Source organism: Ahaetulla prasina, chromosome 16, assembly GCF_028640845.1.
Source record: "Ahaetulla prasina isolate Xishuangbanna chromosome 16, ASM2864084v1, whole genome shotgun sequence".
Classification (NCBI taxonomy): Eukaryota; Metazoa; Chordata; class Lepidosauria; order Squamata; family Colubridae; genus Ahaetulla; species Ahaetulla prasina.
The window spans coordinates 5,590,538-5,606,560 of NC_080554.1; the positions used below are offsets into that span (position 1 = coordinate 5,590,538).

Here is a 16,023-nt window from a genome sequence, read left to right on the forward strand (position 1 = left end):
GTTTTTCTGAAGTCCTTGGCAAAAATATCTTGAAGGGAAGATATTTTGAGAGGCCTCGGTTCTCTCTGATCTTGGTAGTTTCCTTGCAGAGCTTTCATTATATTATTTTATTTTTCAAGTACAAAGATAAACATTCCATCTACTCGCCTTCCTTACCAGTTCGCTACCGGCCAAGATCGCTACCGGATCGCCATATCTGGGGAGAACCCGGAGCATTTCACCTGATTCCATCTTTCTTTATGCAGTGCATTGCCTGGGTGTTGTCACCCAGGCCCAAGACGGAACAAACATCATTGCCGGTCAGTTTTAAGCCTTATGGGAGGGGCCAATCATCTCTAGAGTTGTCCAGACCGGTTTCAACCGGTTCCGACCGGTTCAAACCAGTTTCGACTGGTTCCGACCGGTTCAAACCGGTTCCGACCGGTTCAAACTGGTTCAAACTGGTTTTGACCGGTTCAAACTGGTTTCGACCGGTTCAAACTGGTTTCGACCGGTTCAAACCGGTTCCGACCGGTTCAAACTGGTTTCGACCGGTTCAAACCGGTTCCGACCGGTTCCGACCGGTTCAAACCGGTTCAAACCGGTTTTGACCGGTTCAAACCGGTTCCGACCAGTTCAAACCGGTTCAAACTGGTTTTGACTGGTTCAAACCGGTTCCGACCGGTTCAAACTGGTTTCGACCGGTTCAAACCGGTTCCGACCGGTTCAAACCGGTTCAAACTGGTTTCGTCCGGTTCAAACCGGTTTTGACCGGTTCAAACCGGTTCAAACCAGTTTTGACCGGTTCAAACCGGTTCAAACCGGTTTTGACCGGTTCAAACCGGTTCAAACTGGTTTCGACCGGTTCAAACCGGTTTTGACCGGTTCAAACCGGTTCCGACCAGTTCAAACCAGTTCAAACCGGTTTCGACCGGTTCAAACCGGTTTTGACCGGTTCAAACCGGTTCCGACCGGTTCAAACCGGCTCAAACTGGTTTCGACCGGTTCAAACCGGTTCCGACCGGTTCAAACCGGTTCAAACTGGTTTCGACCGGTTCAAACCGGTTCAAACCGGTTTTGACCGGTTCAAACCGGTTCAAACTGGTTTCGACCGGTTCAAACCGGTTCCGACCGGTTCAAACCGGCTCAAAGTGGTTTTGACTGGTTCAAACCGGTTCCGACCGGTTCAAACCGGTTCCGACCGGTTCAAACCGGTTTTGACCGGTTCAAACCGGTTCCGACCGGTTCAAACCGGCTCAAACTGGTTTCGACCGGTTCAAACCGGTTCCGACCGGTTCAAACCGGTTCAAACTGGTTTCGACCGGTTCAAACCGGTTCAAACCGGTTCCGACCGGTTCAAACCGGTTCAAACCAGTTTTGACCGGTTCAAACCGGTTCAAACTGGTTTCGACCGGTTCAAACCGGTTCCGACCGGTTCAAACCGGTTCAAACCGGTTTCGACCGGTTCAAACCGGTTCAAACTGGTTTCGACCGGTTCAAACCGGTTTTGACCGGTTCAAACCGGTTCAAACTGGTTTCGACCGGTTCAAACCGGTTTTGACCGGTTCAAACCGGTTCCGACCAGTTCAAACCAGTTCAAACCGGTTTCGACCGGTTCAAACCGGTTTTGACCGGTTCAAACCGGTTCCGACCAGTTCAAACCAGTTCAAACCGGTTTCGACCGGTTCAAACCGGTTTTGACCGGTTCAAACCGGTTCCGACCGGTTCAAACCGGTTCAAACTGGTTTTGACCGGTTCAAACCGGTTCAAACTGGTTTTGACCGGTTCAAACCGGTTCCGACTGGTTCAAACTGGTTCAAACTGGTTTTGACCGGTTCAAACCGGTTTTGACCGGTTCAAACCGGTTCCGACCAGTTCAAACCAGTTCAAACCGGTTTCGACCGGTTCAAACCGGTTTTGACCGGTTCAAACCGGTTCCGACCGGTTCAAACCGGCTCAAACTGGTTTCGACCGGTTCAAACCGGTTCCGACCGGTTCAAACCGGTTCAAACTGGTTTCGACCGGTTCAAACCGGTTCAAACCGGTTCAAACCGGTTCCGACCGGTTCAAACCGGTTCAAACCAGTTTTGACCGGTTCAAACCGGTTCAAACTGGTTTCGACCGGTTCAAACCGGTTCCGACCGGTTCAAACCGGTTCAAACCGGTTTCGACCGGTTCAAACCGGTTCAAACTGGTTTCGACCGGTTCAAACCGGTTTTGACCGGTTCAAACCGGTTCAAACTGGTTTCGACCGGTTCAAACCGGTTTTGACCGGTTCAAACCGGTTCCGACCAGTTCAAACCAGTTCAAACCGGTTTCGACCGGTTCAAACCGGTTTTGACCGGTTCAAACCGGTTCCGACCAGTTCAAACCAGTTCAAACCGGTTTCGACCGGTTCAAACCGGTTTTGACCGGTTCAAACCGGTTCCGACCGGTTCAAACCGGTTCAAACTGGTTTTGACCGGTTCAAACCGGTTCAAACTGGTTTTGACCGGTTCAAACCGGTTCCGACTGGTTCAAACTGGTTCAAACTGGTTTTGACCGGTTCAAACCGGTTTTGACCGGTTCAAACCGGTTCCGACCGGTTCAAACCGGTTCAAACCGGTTTCGACCGGTTCAAACCGGTTCAAACCGGTTTTGACCGGTTCAAACCGGTTCAAACTGGTTTCGACCGGTTCAAACCGGTTCCGACCGGTTCAAACCGGCTCAAAGTGGTTTCGACCGGTTCAAACCGGTTTTGACTGGTTCAAACCGGTTCCGACCGGTTCAAACCGGTTCAAACTGGTTTCGACCGGTTCAAACCGGTTCCGACCGGTTCAAACCGGCTCAAACTGGTTCCGACCGGTTCAAACCGGCTCAAACTGGTTTCGACCAGTTCCGACCAGTTCCGACCGGTTCAAACCGGTTCAAACTGGTTTCGACCGGTTCAAACTGGTTTCGACCGGTTCAAACCGGTTCCGACCAGTTTTGACCGGTTCAAACTGGTTCAAACTGGTTTTGACTGGTTCCGACCGGTTCAAACTGGTTCAAACTGGTTTCGACCGGTTCAAACAGCTTCAAACCGGTTCCGACCGGTTCAAACCGGTTCAAACCGGTTCCGACCAGTTCAAATCATATTTAACCAGGCAGTTAAATCCCTCCCCCTCTTCCCTCCCCTCCCCCTCTTTCTTTCTCCCCTCCCTCTTTCTCCCCTCCCCCTCTTCCCTCCCCTCCCCCTCTTTCTTCCCTCCCTCTTTCTCCCCTCCACCTCTTTCCTCCCGTCACCTTCTTCCCTCCCCCTTTTTCTTCCCTCCCCCTCTTTCTCCCCTCCCCCTTTTTCTTCCCATCCCCCTCTTTCTCCCCTCCCTCTTTCTCCCCTCCCCCTCTTTCCTCCCCTTGTTGGTCTTCCCTGTGGAAGAGTTTGCTCCTGCCTAAAATATGGGAAGAGAAAGGGAGGGAGGGTGGACATGGGAAGGAAGGAAGAAGAGAAGAGGGAAGGAGGACATGGGAAGGAGAGAGGGAGGAAGGAAGGGAAGAAGGGGAGAGATATGGGAAGGAAGGAAGATAAGAAAGGAAGGAAGGAAGGAAAGACATGGGAAGGAAGGAAGATAAGAAAGGAAAGAGGTAGGAAGAAGGAAGGAAGGAAGGAAAGACATGGGAAGGAAGGAAGATAAGAAAGGAAAGAGGTAGGAAGAAGGAAGAAGGAAGGAAGGAAGGAAGGAGATGGGAAGAGAAAGGGAGGGAAGAAGAGAGGGAGGAAGGAAGGGAAGAAGGGGAGAGATATGGGAAGGAAGGAAGATAAGAAAGGAAGGAAGGAAGGAAAGACATGGGAAGGAAGGAAGATAAGAAAGGAAAGAGGTAGGAAGAAGGAAGGAAGGAAGGAAAGACATGGGAAGAGATAAGAAAGGAAAGAGGTAGGAAGAAGGAAGAAGGAAGGAAGGAAGGAGATGGGAAGAGAAAGGGAGGGAAGGAGAGAGGGAGGAAGGAAGGGAAGAAGGGGAGAGATATGGAAAGGAAGGAAGAAAAGGAAGGAAGAAAAGAGATGGGAAGGAAGGAAGATAAGAAAGGAAAGAGGTAGGAAGAAGGAAGGAAGGAAGGAAGAAGGAAGGAAGGAGATGGGAAGAGAAAGGGAGGGAAGGAGAGAGGGAGGAAGGGAGGGAAGAAGGGGAGAGATATGGGAAGGAAGGAAGATAAGGAAGGAAGGAAGGAAGGAAAGACATGGGAAGGAAGGAAGATAAGAAAGGAAGAGGTAGGAAGAAGGAAGGAAGGAAGGAAAGACATGGGAAGGAAGGAAGATAAGAAAGGAAAGAGGTAGGAAGAAGGAAGAAGGAAGGAAGGAAGGAGATGGGAAGAGAAAGGGAGGGAAGGAGAGAGGGAGGAAGGAAGAAGGGGAGAGATATGGGAAGGAAGGAAGATAAGAAAGGAAGGAAGGAAAGACATGGGAAGGAAGGAAGATAAGAAAGGAAAGAGGTAGGAAGAAGGAAGGAAGGAAGGAAGGAAGGAAGGAAGGAAGGAAGGAAGGAAGGAAGGAGATGGGAAGAGAAAGGGAGGGAAGGAGAGAGGGAGGAAGGAAGGGAAGAAGGGGAGAGATATGGGAAGGAAGGAAGATAAGGAAGGAAGGAAGGAAAGACATGGGAAGGAAGGAAGGAAGATAAGAAAGGAAAGAGGTAAGAAGGAAGGAAGGAGCGAGCACATCGTCGCTACTCAAAGCCCGAGGCGGCTGGACGGCTCGTGTGAACGCATTCACCCGGACGAATCGCCCGCAGGCTTTTGGCCACCAGAGCGGAGCGCCGCGGCGGTTGTGATCCGCGCCGCGCGAGCGATGGAGCCGCAACTGGCAGCGTGGGGAATCCCGCGCGTGGCACCCTTTTCGGTTGCTGCCCATCCCGCCCGCCCGCCGCCACCCTGGGCAACAGCGCAGTGGGTCTCATGGGCGACGTGGAAAGAGGCATCCGGAGGAACCCAGACGCTCTGAATTTGGACGGTGAGACCCACCGATCCGCCTGGGGTCTCCCTTTTGCCCCCACTCCTCTTATCTTTACTAGCTGCCTAGACTTCCAGATCGCAGCTGCCTAACCTGAGGATTGGGCGCGGCGAGCTCCTGAGCCAGTGCAGAGCGCCGCCACTCGCGGGGATCTCCAAGGATAGGCTAACAGGTTTTTTGGGGGGTGCACGCTTGGCCGATTCCATTGGGACCCCTCGGGTACTGCCGCTAAGAAAGCCCTCTGAGCATACACAGAGTGCATCCGGAACTGTAAAAATACACCCACCTTCTTCACCGTTATTTATTATTTTATTTCTGTAATTCTTACACTGCCCGAGGATATTTCTTTCAGCTAGTTCTTACATCAATTAATAAGAATAAGAATAACAGAATTGGAAGGGACCTTGGAGGCCTTCTAGTCCAACCCCCTGCCCTGGCAGGAAACCCTACACCATTTCAGTCAGATGGTTATCCAACATTTTCTTAAAAATTTCCAGTGTTGGAGCATTCACAACTTCTGCAGGCAAGTTGTTCCTTGCTTCAGATCAAATGGTAGGAATAATCAATCAATCAAAGTTTCATTTCTTTTCTTTTTTGTTCTCATTGCAAACACAAAATCCGGGAGCAATTTCGAACTAGAGACAAAATTAAATATAATCTCTTATTTGAATAAAAGAAGCGTTTGAACCAGGGGTGAAATCCAGCAGGTTCTGACAGGTTCTGGAGAACTGGTAGCGGAAATTTTGAATAGCTCGAAGAACTGGCAAATACCACCGCTGGCTGGCCCCAGAGTGGGGTGGGAACGGAGATTTTGCAGTATCCTTCCCCTAGGAGCGGAGAGGGAATGGGGGTTTTGCAATATCCTTCCCCTGGAGTGGGGTGGGAATGGGGATTTTGCAATAACCTTCCCCTGCCGCGCCCACCAAGCTGTGCCCACCACGCCCCACCAAGCCCACCAAGCCACACCCACAGAACCAGTAGTAAAAAAAATTGAAACCCACCACTGGAATAGTACCATAAAATTATACATCAATGTTAAGATAATTTAATCAAGAATGTAGCAATGACTTTTACGAAGGATTTGCTATTAGAATAGCAGCTACAGTAGAAAAAAAGAAAAGTGGAATACATAGAAAAAAAGGAGATATACAATAATGATCACTGTAGAAAAAACGAGATATATGAAAATGATCACCATATCGGTTAATACTTCATTGTGTAACCTTTAGCACGAATGACGGCCTTACAACATCTTCCCATGGAGTGAACCAAGTCTTTGAGTTCTGCACCTGTTCTAATGTGAAACCAAGATTGAACAATGGCTTCTATTAACTGGGTTTTATTGCTGGGTCACTTCTTTAGTTGGCTCCATAGATTTTCCATTGGGTGAAGGTCTGGGCTATTCCCAGGCCATTCCAACAGTGGGATAGGATTATCTTGAAACTCTCCCCAAAAAAGTGGTGTTATTAGCCATCAAACCTCAAAAATACACTTTTCCCCAAAAGGTTTCCACAATTTTGGCCACTACTGTATATTTCAAAATGAACTGGCGTGCACGAGAAGTCACAGAAGCCAGGAAACACGTCTCAACTGCAGTAAAACCAGATTTGAGGAGGGAAAATTTTAATCGGGGTGTTTTCCTGCACTTGGGGAAAAACACTAGAGTTGTTGGGGGGGTGGGGGGCGGAAATCAAGTCGCTGGGTTTAAGCATGTCGCACAAACGTAGCCACGTAGCCACGTAGCTCACCAGGTGGTGGCTTTTTCCATGAAACTGGATGAAGCAACAACACAGGGTAGAAACTTGCAAGCTTGCGACAAATTTGCAGGCAAGGAAGTGAATAATAAAACACGCTGAACCGGTTTGGTGTCAGCGGTTTCGTCTCCCACCGCTTCCCCCTCAGGCTAGAAACCAGGAGCCTGGGAGTTCTAGTCTTGCCCTAGATCCCCAAGGCAGCACCTTGCTTAGGCCAGTCACTTCCTCTCAGCCCTAGGAAGCAGGCAATGGCGAACCGCATCTGAACTGCTGCCAAGAAAACGGCAGGGCAGCGTCTGCAGGCTGAGTGGCTCGAAAGGAGAAAAAGGGAGAAGAAAATATGGAGACGCTCATTGCATGAGCAGAAATAAGACTAAAAAGGACATTAATGTCCCCGTTCTTTGTTTTTCTTTTTAATATTAACCGTTCCAGAGCTAACGCAGGAGAGGAAATTCTGCCTCGTTGTTTTTTGGTTTTTTTTTAATTGAAAAAGTTTTAAGAAACAAAAACATTTTTTCCCCATTTCCCCTCCCTTTCCCCCCCCTTCCCCCCCCCCCGCTTCCCGGGTCAATCACAAGGTATTGTTATACATAAACCAAACATAAAGTAAAATTTTCCCTTCTAATCCAATTAACCTCATCCAAATCTTTTCATTTCCCAACCCCCCCACATTACATAAAATAATACTTCCTAATTATTCAAAGGCAATCTGATATCTCTTAATCTGATATCTGTTTTGTAAATAATCAATCCATTTTTTTCCATTCAATTAAATATCTTTCCTGCGTATTTTCTTTCAAAAAAGCTGAGATTTTAGCCATCTCAGCCAAATTAGTAACTTTCAATATCCATTCTTCTATTGTAGGTAACTACAAAAAAAAAAATGAAAAAAAAATGAGCTGCCTCGTTGTTGAAAGAGGCAAAATGTATTTTTATGTTCTAGCAGAATGGAATTTCTTTCAAAACGGCTTGGCCTGATTCACACCAAACATCTCGCATTCCCTTAGTTTGGTTGAATCTCAGCTAATGCTGTATTGCAATGGTTTTTGAGTGGTGGTTGTTATTATTATTATTATTATTATTATTATTATTATTATTATTATTATTATTATTATTATTTCTCCCTAGGGCGGGCATGTAGTTATTGTTCAAAGCAAAACCATAGGATGGGGCTGACAGTTTTACGTTCCGTTTTTTTTCTTTTTCCCCCTTTCAGGGAACTTTGAGGAAAACTACAGCGTGTGTGAATGGATCCTCATTATCCTAATGTATATTTTTGTAATTTTAACCTTCCCCATCACCATCTGGATGTGCATAGAGGTAATGATAGATCCTTGGAGTCCTTCTTCCCATCTATTTCCTTCTCTCCTTTCTTCCTTCCCATGTCTTTCCTCCCTCCTTCGCTCCGTCCTTCCCTCCCTTTCTCTTTCTATCTCCTTCCTTCCTTCTTCCTTCCCATCTCTTTCCTTTCCTTCTTTCCTTCCTTCCTCCCTCTCTCCTCCCCACCTTTCTCTTCCCATCTTCCTTCCTTCATCTCTCTCCTTCTTTCTTTCCTTTCTTCCTTCCTCCCTCTCTCCTTCCCTCCCTTTCTCTTCCCATCTCCTTCCTTCCCTTTTTCCTTCCCATCTTTTTCTTGCTTTCCTTCCTTCCTTCCTCTCTCCTCCCCACCTTTCTCTTCCCATCTTCCTTCCTTCATCTCTCCTTCTTTCTTTCTTTCCTTCCTTCCTTCCTCTCTCCTTCCCTCCCTTTCTCTTCCCATCTCCTTCCTTCCTTCTTCCCATCTCCTTCCTTCTCTCTTTCCTTCCCATCTCTTTCCTTCTTTCCTTCCTTCCTTCCTCTCTCCTCCCCACCTTTCTCTTCCCATCTTCCTTCCTTCATCTCTCTCCTTCTTTCTTTCCTTTTTTCCTCCCTCCCTCTCTCTCTCCTTCCCTTCCTTCCTTCTTCCCATCTCCTTCCTTATCTCTTTCCTTCCCATCTCTTTCCTTCTTTCCTTCCTTCCTTCCTTCCTCTCTCCTCCCCACCTTTCTCTTCCCATCTTCTTTCCTTCATCTCTCTCCTTCTTTCCTTCCTTCCTCCCTCTCTCCTTCCCTCCCTTTCTCTTCCCATCTCCTTCCTTCCCTTATCTCTCTCCTCCCTCCCTCCTTTCCTCCCTCCCTCCCTCGATGAAACTTATTCTGCCATACAGATCAGGCTGCATTGAACATTATACAAGCAGCACTAATAGGGCCAGAAAAGTGAAGGTACCAAGATGGGCTTAAACTGTGTCTATCTTCCCATTCCAGGTTGTGATGCAATATCAACGTGTGGTCATTTTTAGGCTGGGCCATATACAAAAAGGAGGGTCCAAAGGTCCCGGTAAGTTATGTATGCCACCCCCCCCAAAAAAAAAGTCCTTTAGCTCTGTGATTGTTTGGAAGGAATGTGTTGGATAGCAAACCACAGGAATTGGCAACTTCCTAGGTTTCAAATGCTAACAGGACGACCAAAAAAGTGGAGTGAAAATACCCAGTTTTTTTATTGAGATATGGGTGTTCGTTTTGAATGGATGGATGGATGGAGAAATTGGTGGATGATATCTTCTTCTTCTTCTTCTTTTTTTTTAAAAAAAATTTGCATTTATATCCCGCCCTTCTCCGAAGACTCAGGGCAGCTTACACTATGTCAAGCAATAGTCTTCATCCATTTGTATATTATATACAAAGTCAACTTAGTGCCCCCAACAATCTGGGTCCTCATTTTACCTACCTTATAAAGGATGGAAGACTGAGTCAACCTTGGGCCTGGTGGGACTTGAACCTGCAGTAATTGCAAGCAGCTGCTGTTAATAACAGACTGTCTTAGCAGTCTGAGCCACTCAAGGATCCCTCCTCCTCCTCCTCCTCCTCCTCCTCCTCCTCCTCCTCCTCCTCCTCCTCCTCCTCCTCCTCCTTGGAAAAGAGAAAGGAAACAGTCCAGTTGCCTTTTGAAAAAGCACTTTTGAGACTTTTTAACTGTTGCATTGTTGTCGTTGTCGTTGCTGCTATAATTTCTGGCTCCTCATTTTCCCCATCTTGTTCTTCGAACTTCTCACTGTCTAAGGATCCTAATATATATGTATATTTCCCTCCCCCCCCCCGCAGGAGTCTATCTTATTTTGCCTCTCTTAGATCATGCGGTCACGGTGGATATGCGAACGATATCGTTTGATATAGCGCCCCAAGAGGTAAGTTACCTTTTACTGGGCGGTCCTCGAATTTACGACCACAGTTGAGACCAGAATTGCCGTTGCTAAACGAGACACTTGTTAACTAACCATTTTACCACCTAGTTGTTAAATGAATCACTGCAGCGGTTAAGCTAGCAACATGGACTTTGGACCATGTCCAAAGGACTTTGTCGTCAGGTGGCCACAAAACATGACGCCAGGATGGTTGAACACTGCAACAATCATAAGTGTGAAAAATGATCATAAGCCACTTTTTTTTAGTCCCATTGTAACTTTGGTCACTAAATGAACCATCGTTAAGTCGAGAACACCACCTTCTTCCCAAGCAAATCTCTCTATTTTATTTTGTTGAGGGCCGCCAAAGTTTTGCGGCTTCCACGGACTTAAGAGAAAGCCAGATTCTTGCCGATGAAGAGCTGCCGGCCTTGCGTTTGGTGTACAGGTGGTCCACGGTTCTCTTAGTGACCGCTCAAAGTTACAACTGCACTGAAAAAAAGTGACTTAGGACCATTTTTCACCCTTACGACCGTGGCAGCATCCCCATATAGTCACGTGATCAAAATTCGGACGCTTGTGGCTGGATAAAAGAGGTAGAAATTAGAAGATAAATGACTATTGTTGTGCAAAAGTAAATAAGATAAGATTATTACTATAGATAAGCAAATATTACCATTATTATTACCATTGTTATTATTATTACTGTTACAAGTACAAATACTATGGTTTTGTATAAGTAAATGGACTCAGACAATACACTGTTGACTAAGCACTTATGTCTATTAAAGGAAACAAAATGTATAAATAAAAATATTAAAAAAAATCGAAAGCTTGGCAACTGACTCATATTTATGACGGTCGTAGCGTCCTGGGATCACGTGCCCCCCCCCCTTTCTGCGACCTTCTGATAGTGATTCACTTAGGAAATGTGGTGAGGAAAATGGGGCCAAATTCACTTAACAAATTTCTCACTTGCCAGCATACATTTTGGGCTGCATTGCGGTCATAAACTGAGGACTATCTGCAAATGCTTTTTGCTTCCCCCCCCCCCGCATCATCGCTGCCGTCCTCTTCTAGATTCTCACCAAAGATTCAGTGACGATCATGGTAGACGGCGTCGTTTATTACCGGGTTTACAATGCCATCCTTTCCGTCGCCAACGTCCTCTACATGGACCCGGCCACTCGGCTCCTGGCTCAAACCACCTTGAGAAATGCCTTGGGAACCAAGAACCTGGCTCAGATTCTCTCCGACCGAGAGGAGATCGCCCAAAGCATGCAGGTTCGGGAAAGCCCCAGGCGCAGCAGCTTCTTTGACAGGGACTCGGAGCAAAACCAAGGTCAGATCTCGGTGCGGTGTGCAGAAATGGCGAAGTCCCTTCCCAGTTGAGCCCGATCCTTGGCGGTTTCCTGGACGTGGGTCTACGTTGGTGAATATCTGTAGTTGAGTCTGGGATGAGGGAGGAGGTTTGTTCTCCGAGCTTGTTGGGTGGGTTGGTTTCCCCAACGTTTCATTACCAGGCCGGGTGACGTCTTCAGCGGAGTTTAAGGGATGTCGGTGTCCTTCTGCTTATAAGGGCTTATAATGGGGGCGGAGGGGAGGGGAGAGAGAGAGAGAGAGAGGGAGAGAGAGAGAGAGTGGGAGAGAGAGGTAGGTAGGTAGGTAGGTAAGTGTCCTGCTAATCTAAGGCCTTCCTGTGGTCAGTAGGTGATGAGAGGGTCACATCAGGTGAGGGTCTTGTGATGGGTCTTGTGTGAGGGAGTGACCTTTCCCCTTTCCCTCCCCCCTCTTTCTTTCTCTCTCTCTTTCTTTCTCTTTCTCTCTTTCTCTTTCCTTCTTTCTTTCCTTCCTTCCTCTTCTTTTCTCTTTCCTTCCTTCCCTCTTTCTCTTTCTTTCTTTCTCTTTCTTTCTCTTTCTCTTTCTTTCTCTTTCCTTCTTTCTTTCCTTCCTTCTTTTCTTTCTTTCTTTCTCTTTCTCTCTTTCTTTCTCTTTCCTTCTTTCTTTCCTTTCTTCCTCTTCTTTTCTTTCTTTCCTTCCTTCCCTCTTTCTCTTTCTCTCTCTCTTTCTCTTTCCTTTTTATTTCCTTCCTTCCTCTTCTTTTCTTTCTTTCCTTCCTTCCCTCTTTCTCTTTCTTTCTTTCTTTCTCTCTCTCTTTCTCTTTCCTTCTTTCTTTCCTTTTTTTCTTTTAAAGGCCACCCTGGACAAGGCCACAGATAACTGGGGAATCAAAGTGGAGCTTGTGGAGATCAAGGATGTGAAATTACCTGTCCAGCTTCATAGAGCCATGGCGGCAGAAGCCGAAGCAGCTCGAGAAGCCAGGGCGAAGGTGGGAAATAATGCTTATTTGATCTTTTTGTGTGTGTGCAGAGTGTGTGTGTCTAGGAAAAGGTGTGGAGCCCATTTCCCAGTTGGGCACACTTCCCGCCCGCCCCCTCTCCCCCCTTTGGGTTATGCTGAAGATCTAACAACTCCCATTTGGGAGAACAGAAGAAAGAGAGAGGAGACAATCATTCGGATTCAAAAATTTGTGCCTAATAAGAGGACGCGTGTGGCTCAGCGGCTAAGACGTTGAGCTTGTCGATTGACAAGGTTGGCAGCTCGGCGGTTCGAATCCCTAGTGCTGCCGTGTAACGGGGTGAGCTCCCGTGACTTGTCCCAGCTTCTGCCAACCTAGAAGTTTGAAAGCACGTACAAAAATGCGAGTAGAAAAAAATAGGGACCACCTTTGGTGGGAAGGGAACAGCGTTCCGTGCGCCTTTGGCGTTGAGTCATGCCGGCCACATGACCACGGAGACGTCTTCGGACAGCGCTGGCTCTTCGGCTTTGAAACGGAGATGAGCACCGCCCCCTAGAGTCAGGAACGACTAACACAGTGATGGCTAACCTTTTTGCCGTTGTGTGCCAAAAGCGGGGAGAACGGGGGGGGGGTCGCGGGCGCGCATGCCCACATCCATAATTCAATGCGCCCTGCCCTCCCACGTATGTGCGTGTGACCCCCCCATGCTCTCCCCTGTTTTTGGCACGTGATGGCCCGGTAGGCCCGTTTTCCCCCCTTCCCAGGCTCCTAGAAAGCCTCTGGATCCTGGGGAGGGTGAAAACGTCCCCCCCCGAGGCGCTCCTGAGGCTGGAAATTTTATTTTTTATTTTATTTACATTTATATCCCGCCCTTCTCCGAAGACTCAGGGCAGCTTACAGTGTATAAGGCAATAGTCTCATTCTATTTGTATATTATATACAAAGTCAACTTTATTGCCCCCAACAATCTGGGTCCTCATTTTACCTACCTTATAAAGGATGGAAGGCTGAGTCAACCTCGGGCCGGGCTCGAACCTGCAGTAATTGCAGGCTGCTGTGTTCTAATAACAGGCTTCTTACCAGCCTGAGCTACCACGGTGTGTTTCCCGATTTCCGATAGGACTGGAAGACTCAATATCCAGCTGGCCGGCACGCATATGCGCACTGGAGCTGAGTTAGGGCAACACTCGCGTGCCCACCGATATGGCTCCGTGTACCACCTGTGGCACACGTGTCATAGGTTCGTCATTACAGGACTGGCACAATATGCGCAAGGGGAAACTTTACCTTTAAAGCTGAGGGGGTTTAAACTCAACCAGCCATGGGGGCTCGAACACCATGCTTGTCGTGTCCCCCTCCCCCTCCGACGACCGGGTCTAGGAAGTCCGTATCAAGCGTGGCAACGAAGCCTCTGCAGCTTTGCAGGCAGGAGTCCAAGTTGTGACTTCAGCAAACGAGATGAGACTTTGCTTGACTCAAGGTTGGAATGTCACAAGCAGGTCCTTTATATAGGCTGTGGGGTGTGGCTCCGTGACTCAGCATTTATCCAGGCCTGCCCCTCCCTTCCTTCTGCTGGCGTCCCCTCTCAGATCTCCGGAAGCGAGGATCCTCCCACTTTGAATTGTCTTCTGCTGTTTGAGAAAGGGAGGGGTCAGAAGGAGTAGGCCCGAGTAATTCCAATCTGTGGCTGACTTCCTCTGATGGCTGAGCCAAAGGAACACACGCCGTATGAGTGAAGTTTGTTTGTTCATTCCTGACATCCTGTCCGGGCATGGGGCCAGGGCCAGGGGCTGGAGGCATGACAGGCCGTTCATCTTCATTATCAGACTTGGAGTCTGATAGCAGGCCTGGGTGTAGACAGGAGGGGCCCGGCTGAGGAGAGGAGGGAGGTCGAGGCAAAACAATGCTAGATGGTGAACCTAAGCTCGGCTGTGGCTGGTTCAACGTAGCGGTTAGAGTGAAATCAGTGCTGCCAATCCCACAAACCTGCTTTAAAAAAATATTTTTTTAAAAAAAATGGCCTCCTGCCTTTCAGGTGATCGCAGCGGAGGGCGAAATGAACGCCTCGCGGGCTTTGCAAAAAGCCGCCGCGATCATCTGCGAGAACCCTGCCGCCCTCCAGCTCCGCTACCTGCAGACGTTGACCAGCATCGCCGCCGAGAAGAATTCCACCATCATCTTCCCTCTCCCTTTGGACATCTTGCACAGTTTTATCTCCCCGAAGCATTGAGGAGGGAGGAGGAAGAAAAAGAAAAGGAAAGAGAAAAGGGACAACCAGCTGCTGTCTTTCCTCCAAGCCCTTCGAATAAAAATGCGCGTGCATGTTACACCGAGATGGTGTTCTGCCCGAGAAACAAGAAACAGACTCCTGGTCATTAAAAAAAACCAAAAAACTTCTTTATTTATCTCCTGTGAATTAATGGCATTCACCCACCGAGAAGTCCAGGCAAGGGTCCTTCAAGGAGTTAACTGCAGTAACAGACCTTATCAGTCCCTTGCGATAATTGCCAGGCTCCAGAAAGGCTGCAAATTAAGTTCTGGCAAGCAGTCTTTGATGCACGAAACACAATAAGCAAAATCCTCAGAAATACGAACGGTTGTCTCCTACGACCACCACTTCCCTTTCCTTCTATTGATTTCCCCAGCCAGGGAGGGGCCGTTCAGCGTCCACGTGTGTTTTGCTTCCCGAGTCGACTCCTTGACTCCTCCGTCATTCTCCTCTCTTAACTGCTCTGCGCATACGTGGATCTGGAACAGGCCCCAGCTGTTCTTCCTCCTCCTCGCTCATCTCAGCCTCCAAAGGCAGCTGCCTCTCCGGTGGCTGGGAAATGTCGGACGGCCCTGGATCTATCGCTGCATCCAACGCAGAACATCCATCAGAGCCTTCCCCAGACTCCAGAACTGGCCCAAGTTCCTCCCCAACCTCCTCATTGTCCAAGTCTGCCGCCAGCTCTGCTGACAGCTGGCAGGCCACAACAGACGGTTGCACAACAGCAGTCCCCAGCTTTGCGGCTTGTGGGGAGGAAAGAAGAGAAGGGAACCAGGCCACATGTGTTGCGGGCTGACGTGGACAGCTCAACTTGCAAGAGTGTTGAACTGCACGCACACGCAGTTCAACTTTCAGAAGCAGAGCTGCTCACAAGCGTGTGCACGCATGCCAGCCTGCCACTCGTGCAAATTGACGCGGTCAACTGACAAATCGACTTTCACACGGCGTGGTAGTGGGCTGCATTGTACAAGATCTATTTATTTCCAACCTTTGCACAAGGGTGACTTCGGATTTCAACACAGAGAAGCCCGTGACTCAACAACAGAAACACAACCAGTTTTGACACTTGGCTCTTTTCTTCCTTCCCTCCCTCCAATTCAGTAGGTGGTTGTATCAAAGTCTGAAACGGTATAGCGTTTCCTGCCTGAGCAGGGGGCTGGACTAGAAGACCTCCAAAGTCCCTTCCAACCAACTCTGTTATTATGCTGTTAAAAAAGAGGCCCTTCAAATCAGCTCAATCTGTGGTTCCCCATAAAAGCGCCAATCAGCAATAGTGATGCCACACGACTTAAAACGATGGGAAGGCACCATTGCTGGATTCTCACGCTAAGCCTAAATAATGAACCGGAGACTGGCTTAGCACCCAGGGGTAAAAGCGAGCACCACCCTGTCCTATATCCTGGTCTGTGCCGCACTTCCACAAGCACATATACCAGTTTTTCCAGAATGGCAACCATGGCATGCAATTTACCAGAGGCTCACCTGTGTCAGGGCACCATTGGGGGCTCCTGAGTCTGCTGCCAACCGTCACCCGGCTGAGCAAAATCCTCGGTGTTCCCT

The 16,023-nt window shown here is 48.4% G+C and overlaps 1 protein-coding gene across 2 annotated transcripts; it reads left to right on the plus strand.

Moving 5' to 3' along the window:
• Positions 1 to 139: 139 nt before the first annotated feature.
• On the plus strand, positions 140 to 16,015 carry LOC131185970 (stomatin-like). Of its 2 annotated transcripts, XM_058159085.1 has the most exons (7): positions 140 to 299; positions 7,913 to 8,016; positions 8,979 to 9,051; positions 9,816 to 9,898; positions 10,976 to 11,179; positions 12,090 to 12,224; positions 14,230 to 16,015. In XM_058159085.1, the coding sequence occupies exons 2-7, from the start codon at positions 7,963 to 7,965 to the stop codon at positions 14,422 to 14,424; spliced, it is 744 nt and encodes a 247-aa protein (XP_058015068.1). In that variant the 5' UTR covers positions 140 to 299; positions 7,913 to 7,962; the 3' UTR covers positions 14,425 to 16,015. The 2 variants fall into 2 exon arrangements, with proteins under 2 accessions (XP_058015068.1, XP_058015067.1); XM_058159084.1 differs by lacking the exon at positions 140 to 299 and having other exon boundaries at positions 7,234 to 8,016; positions 9,843 to 9,898; positions 14,230 to 16,008.
• Positions 16,016 to 16,023: the final 8 nt, after the last annotated feature.

What these genes read in the sequence shown, in the direction of transcription:
- LOC131185970 (XM_058159085.1), top strand. Translation starts at nt 7,963, where the DNA reads ATGTATATTTTTGTAATTTTAACCTTCCCCATCACCATCTGGATGTGC. An exon ending in CCATCTGGATGTGCATAGAG is followed by an intron (nt 8,017 to 8,978) that starts GTAATGATAGAT and finishes TTCCCATTCCAG; the next exon opens with GTTGTGATGCAATATCAACG. An exon ending in CTCGAGAAGCCAGGGCGAAG is followed by an intron (nt 12,225 to 14,229) that starts GTGGGAAATAAT and finishes CCTGCCTTTCAG; the next exon opens with GTGATCGCAGCGGAGGGCGA.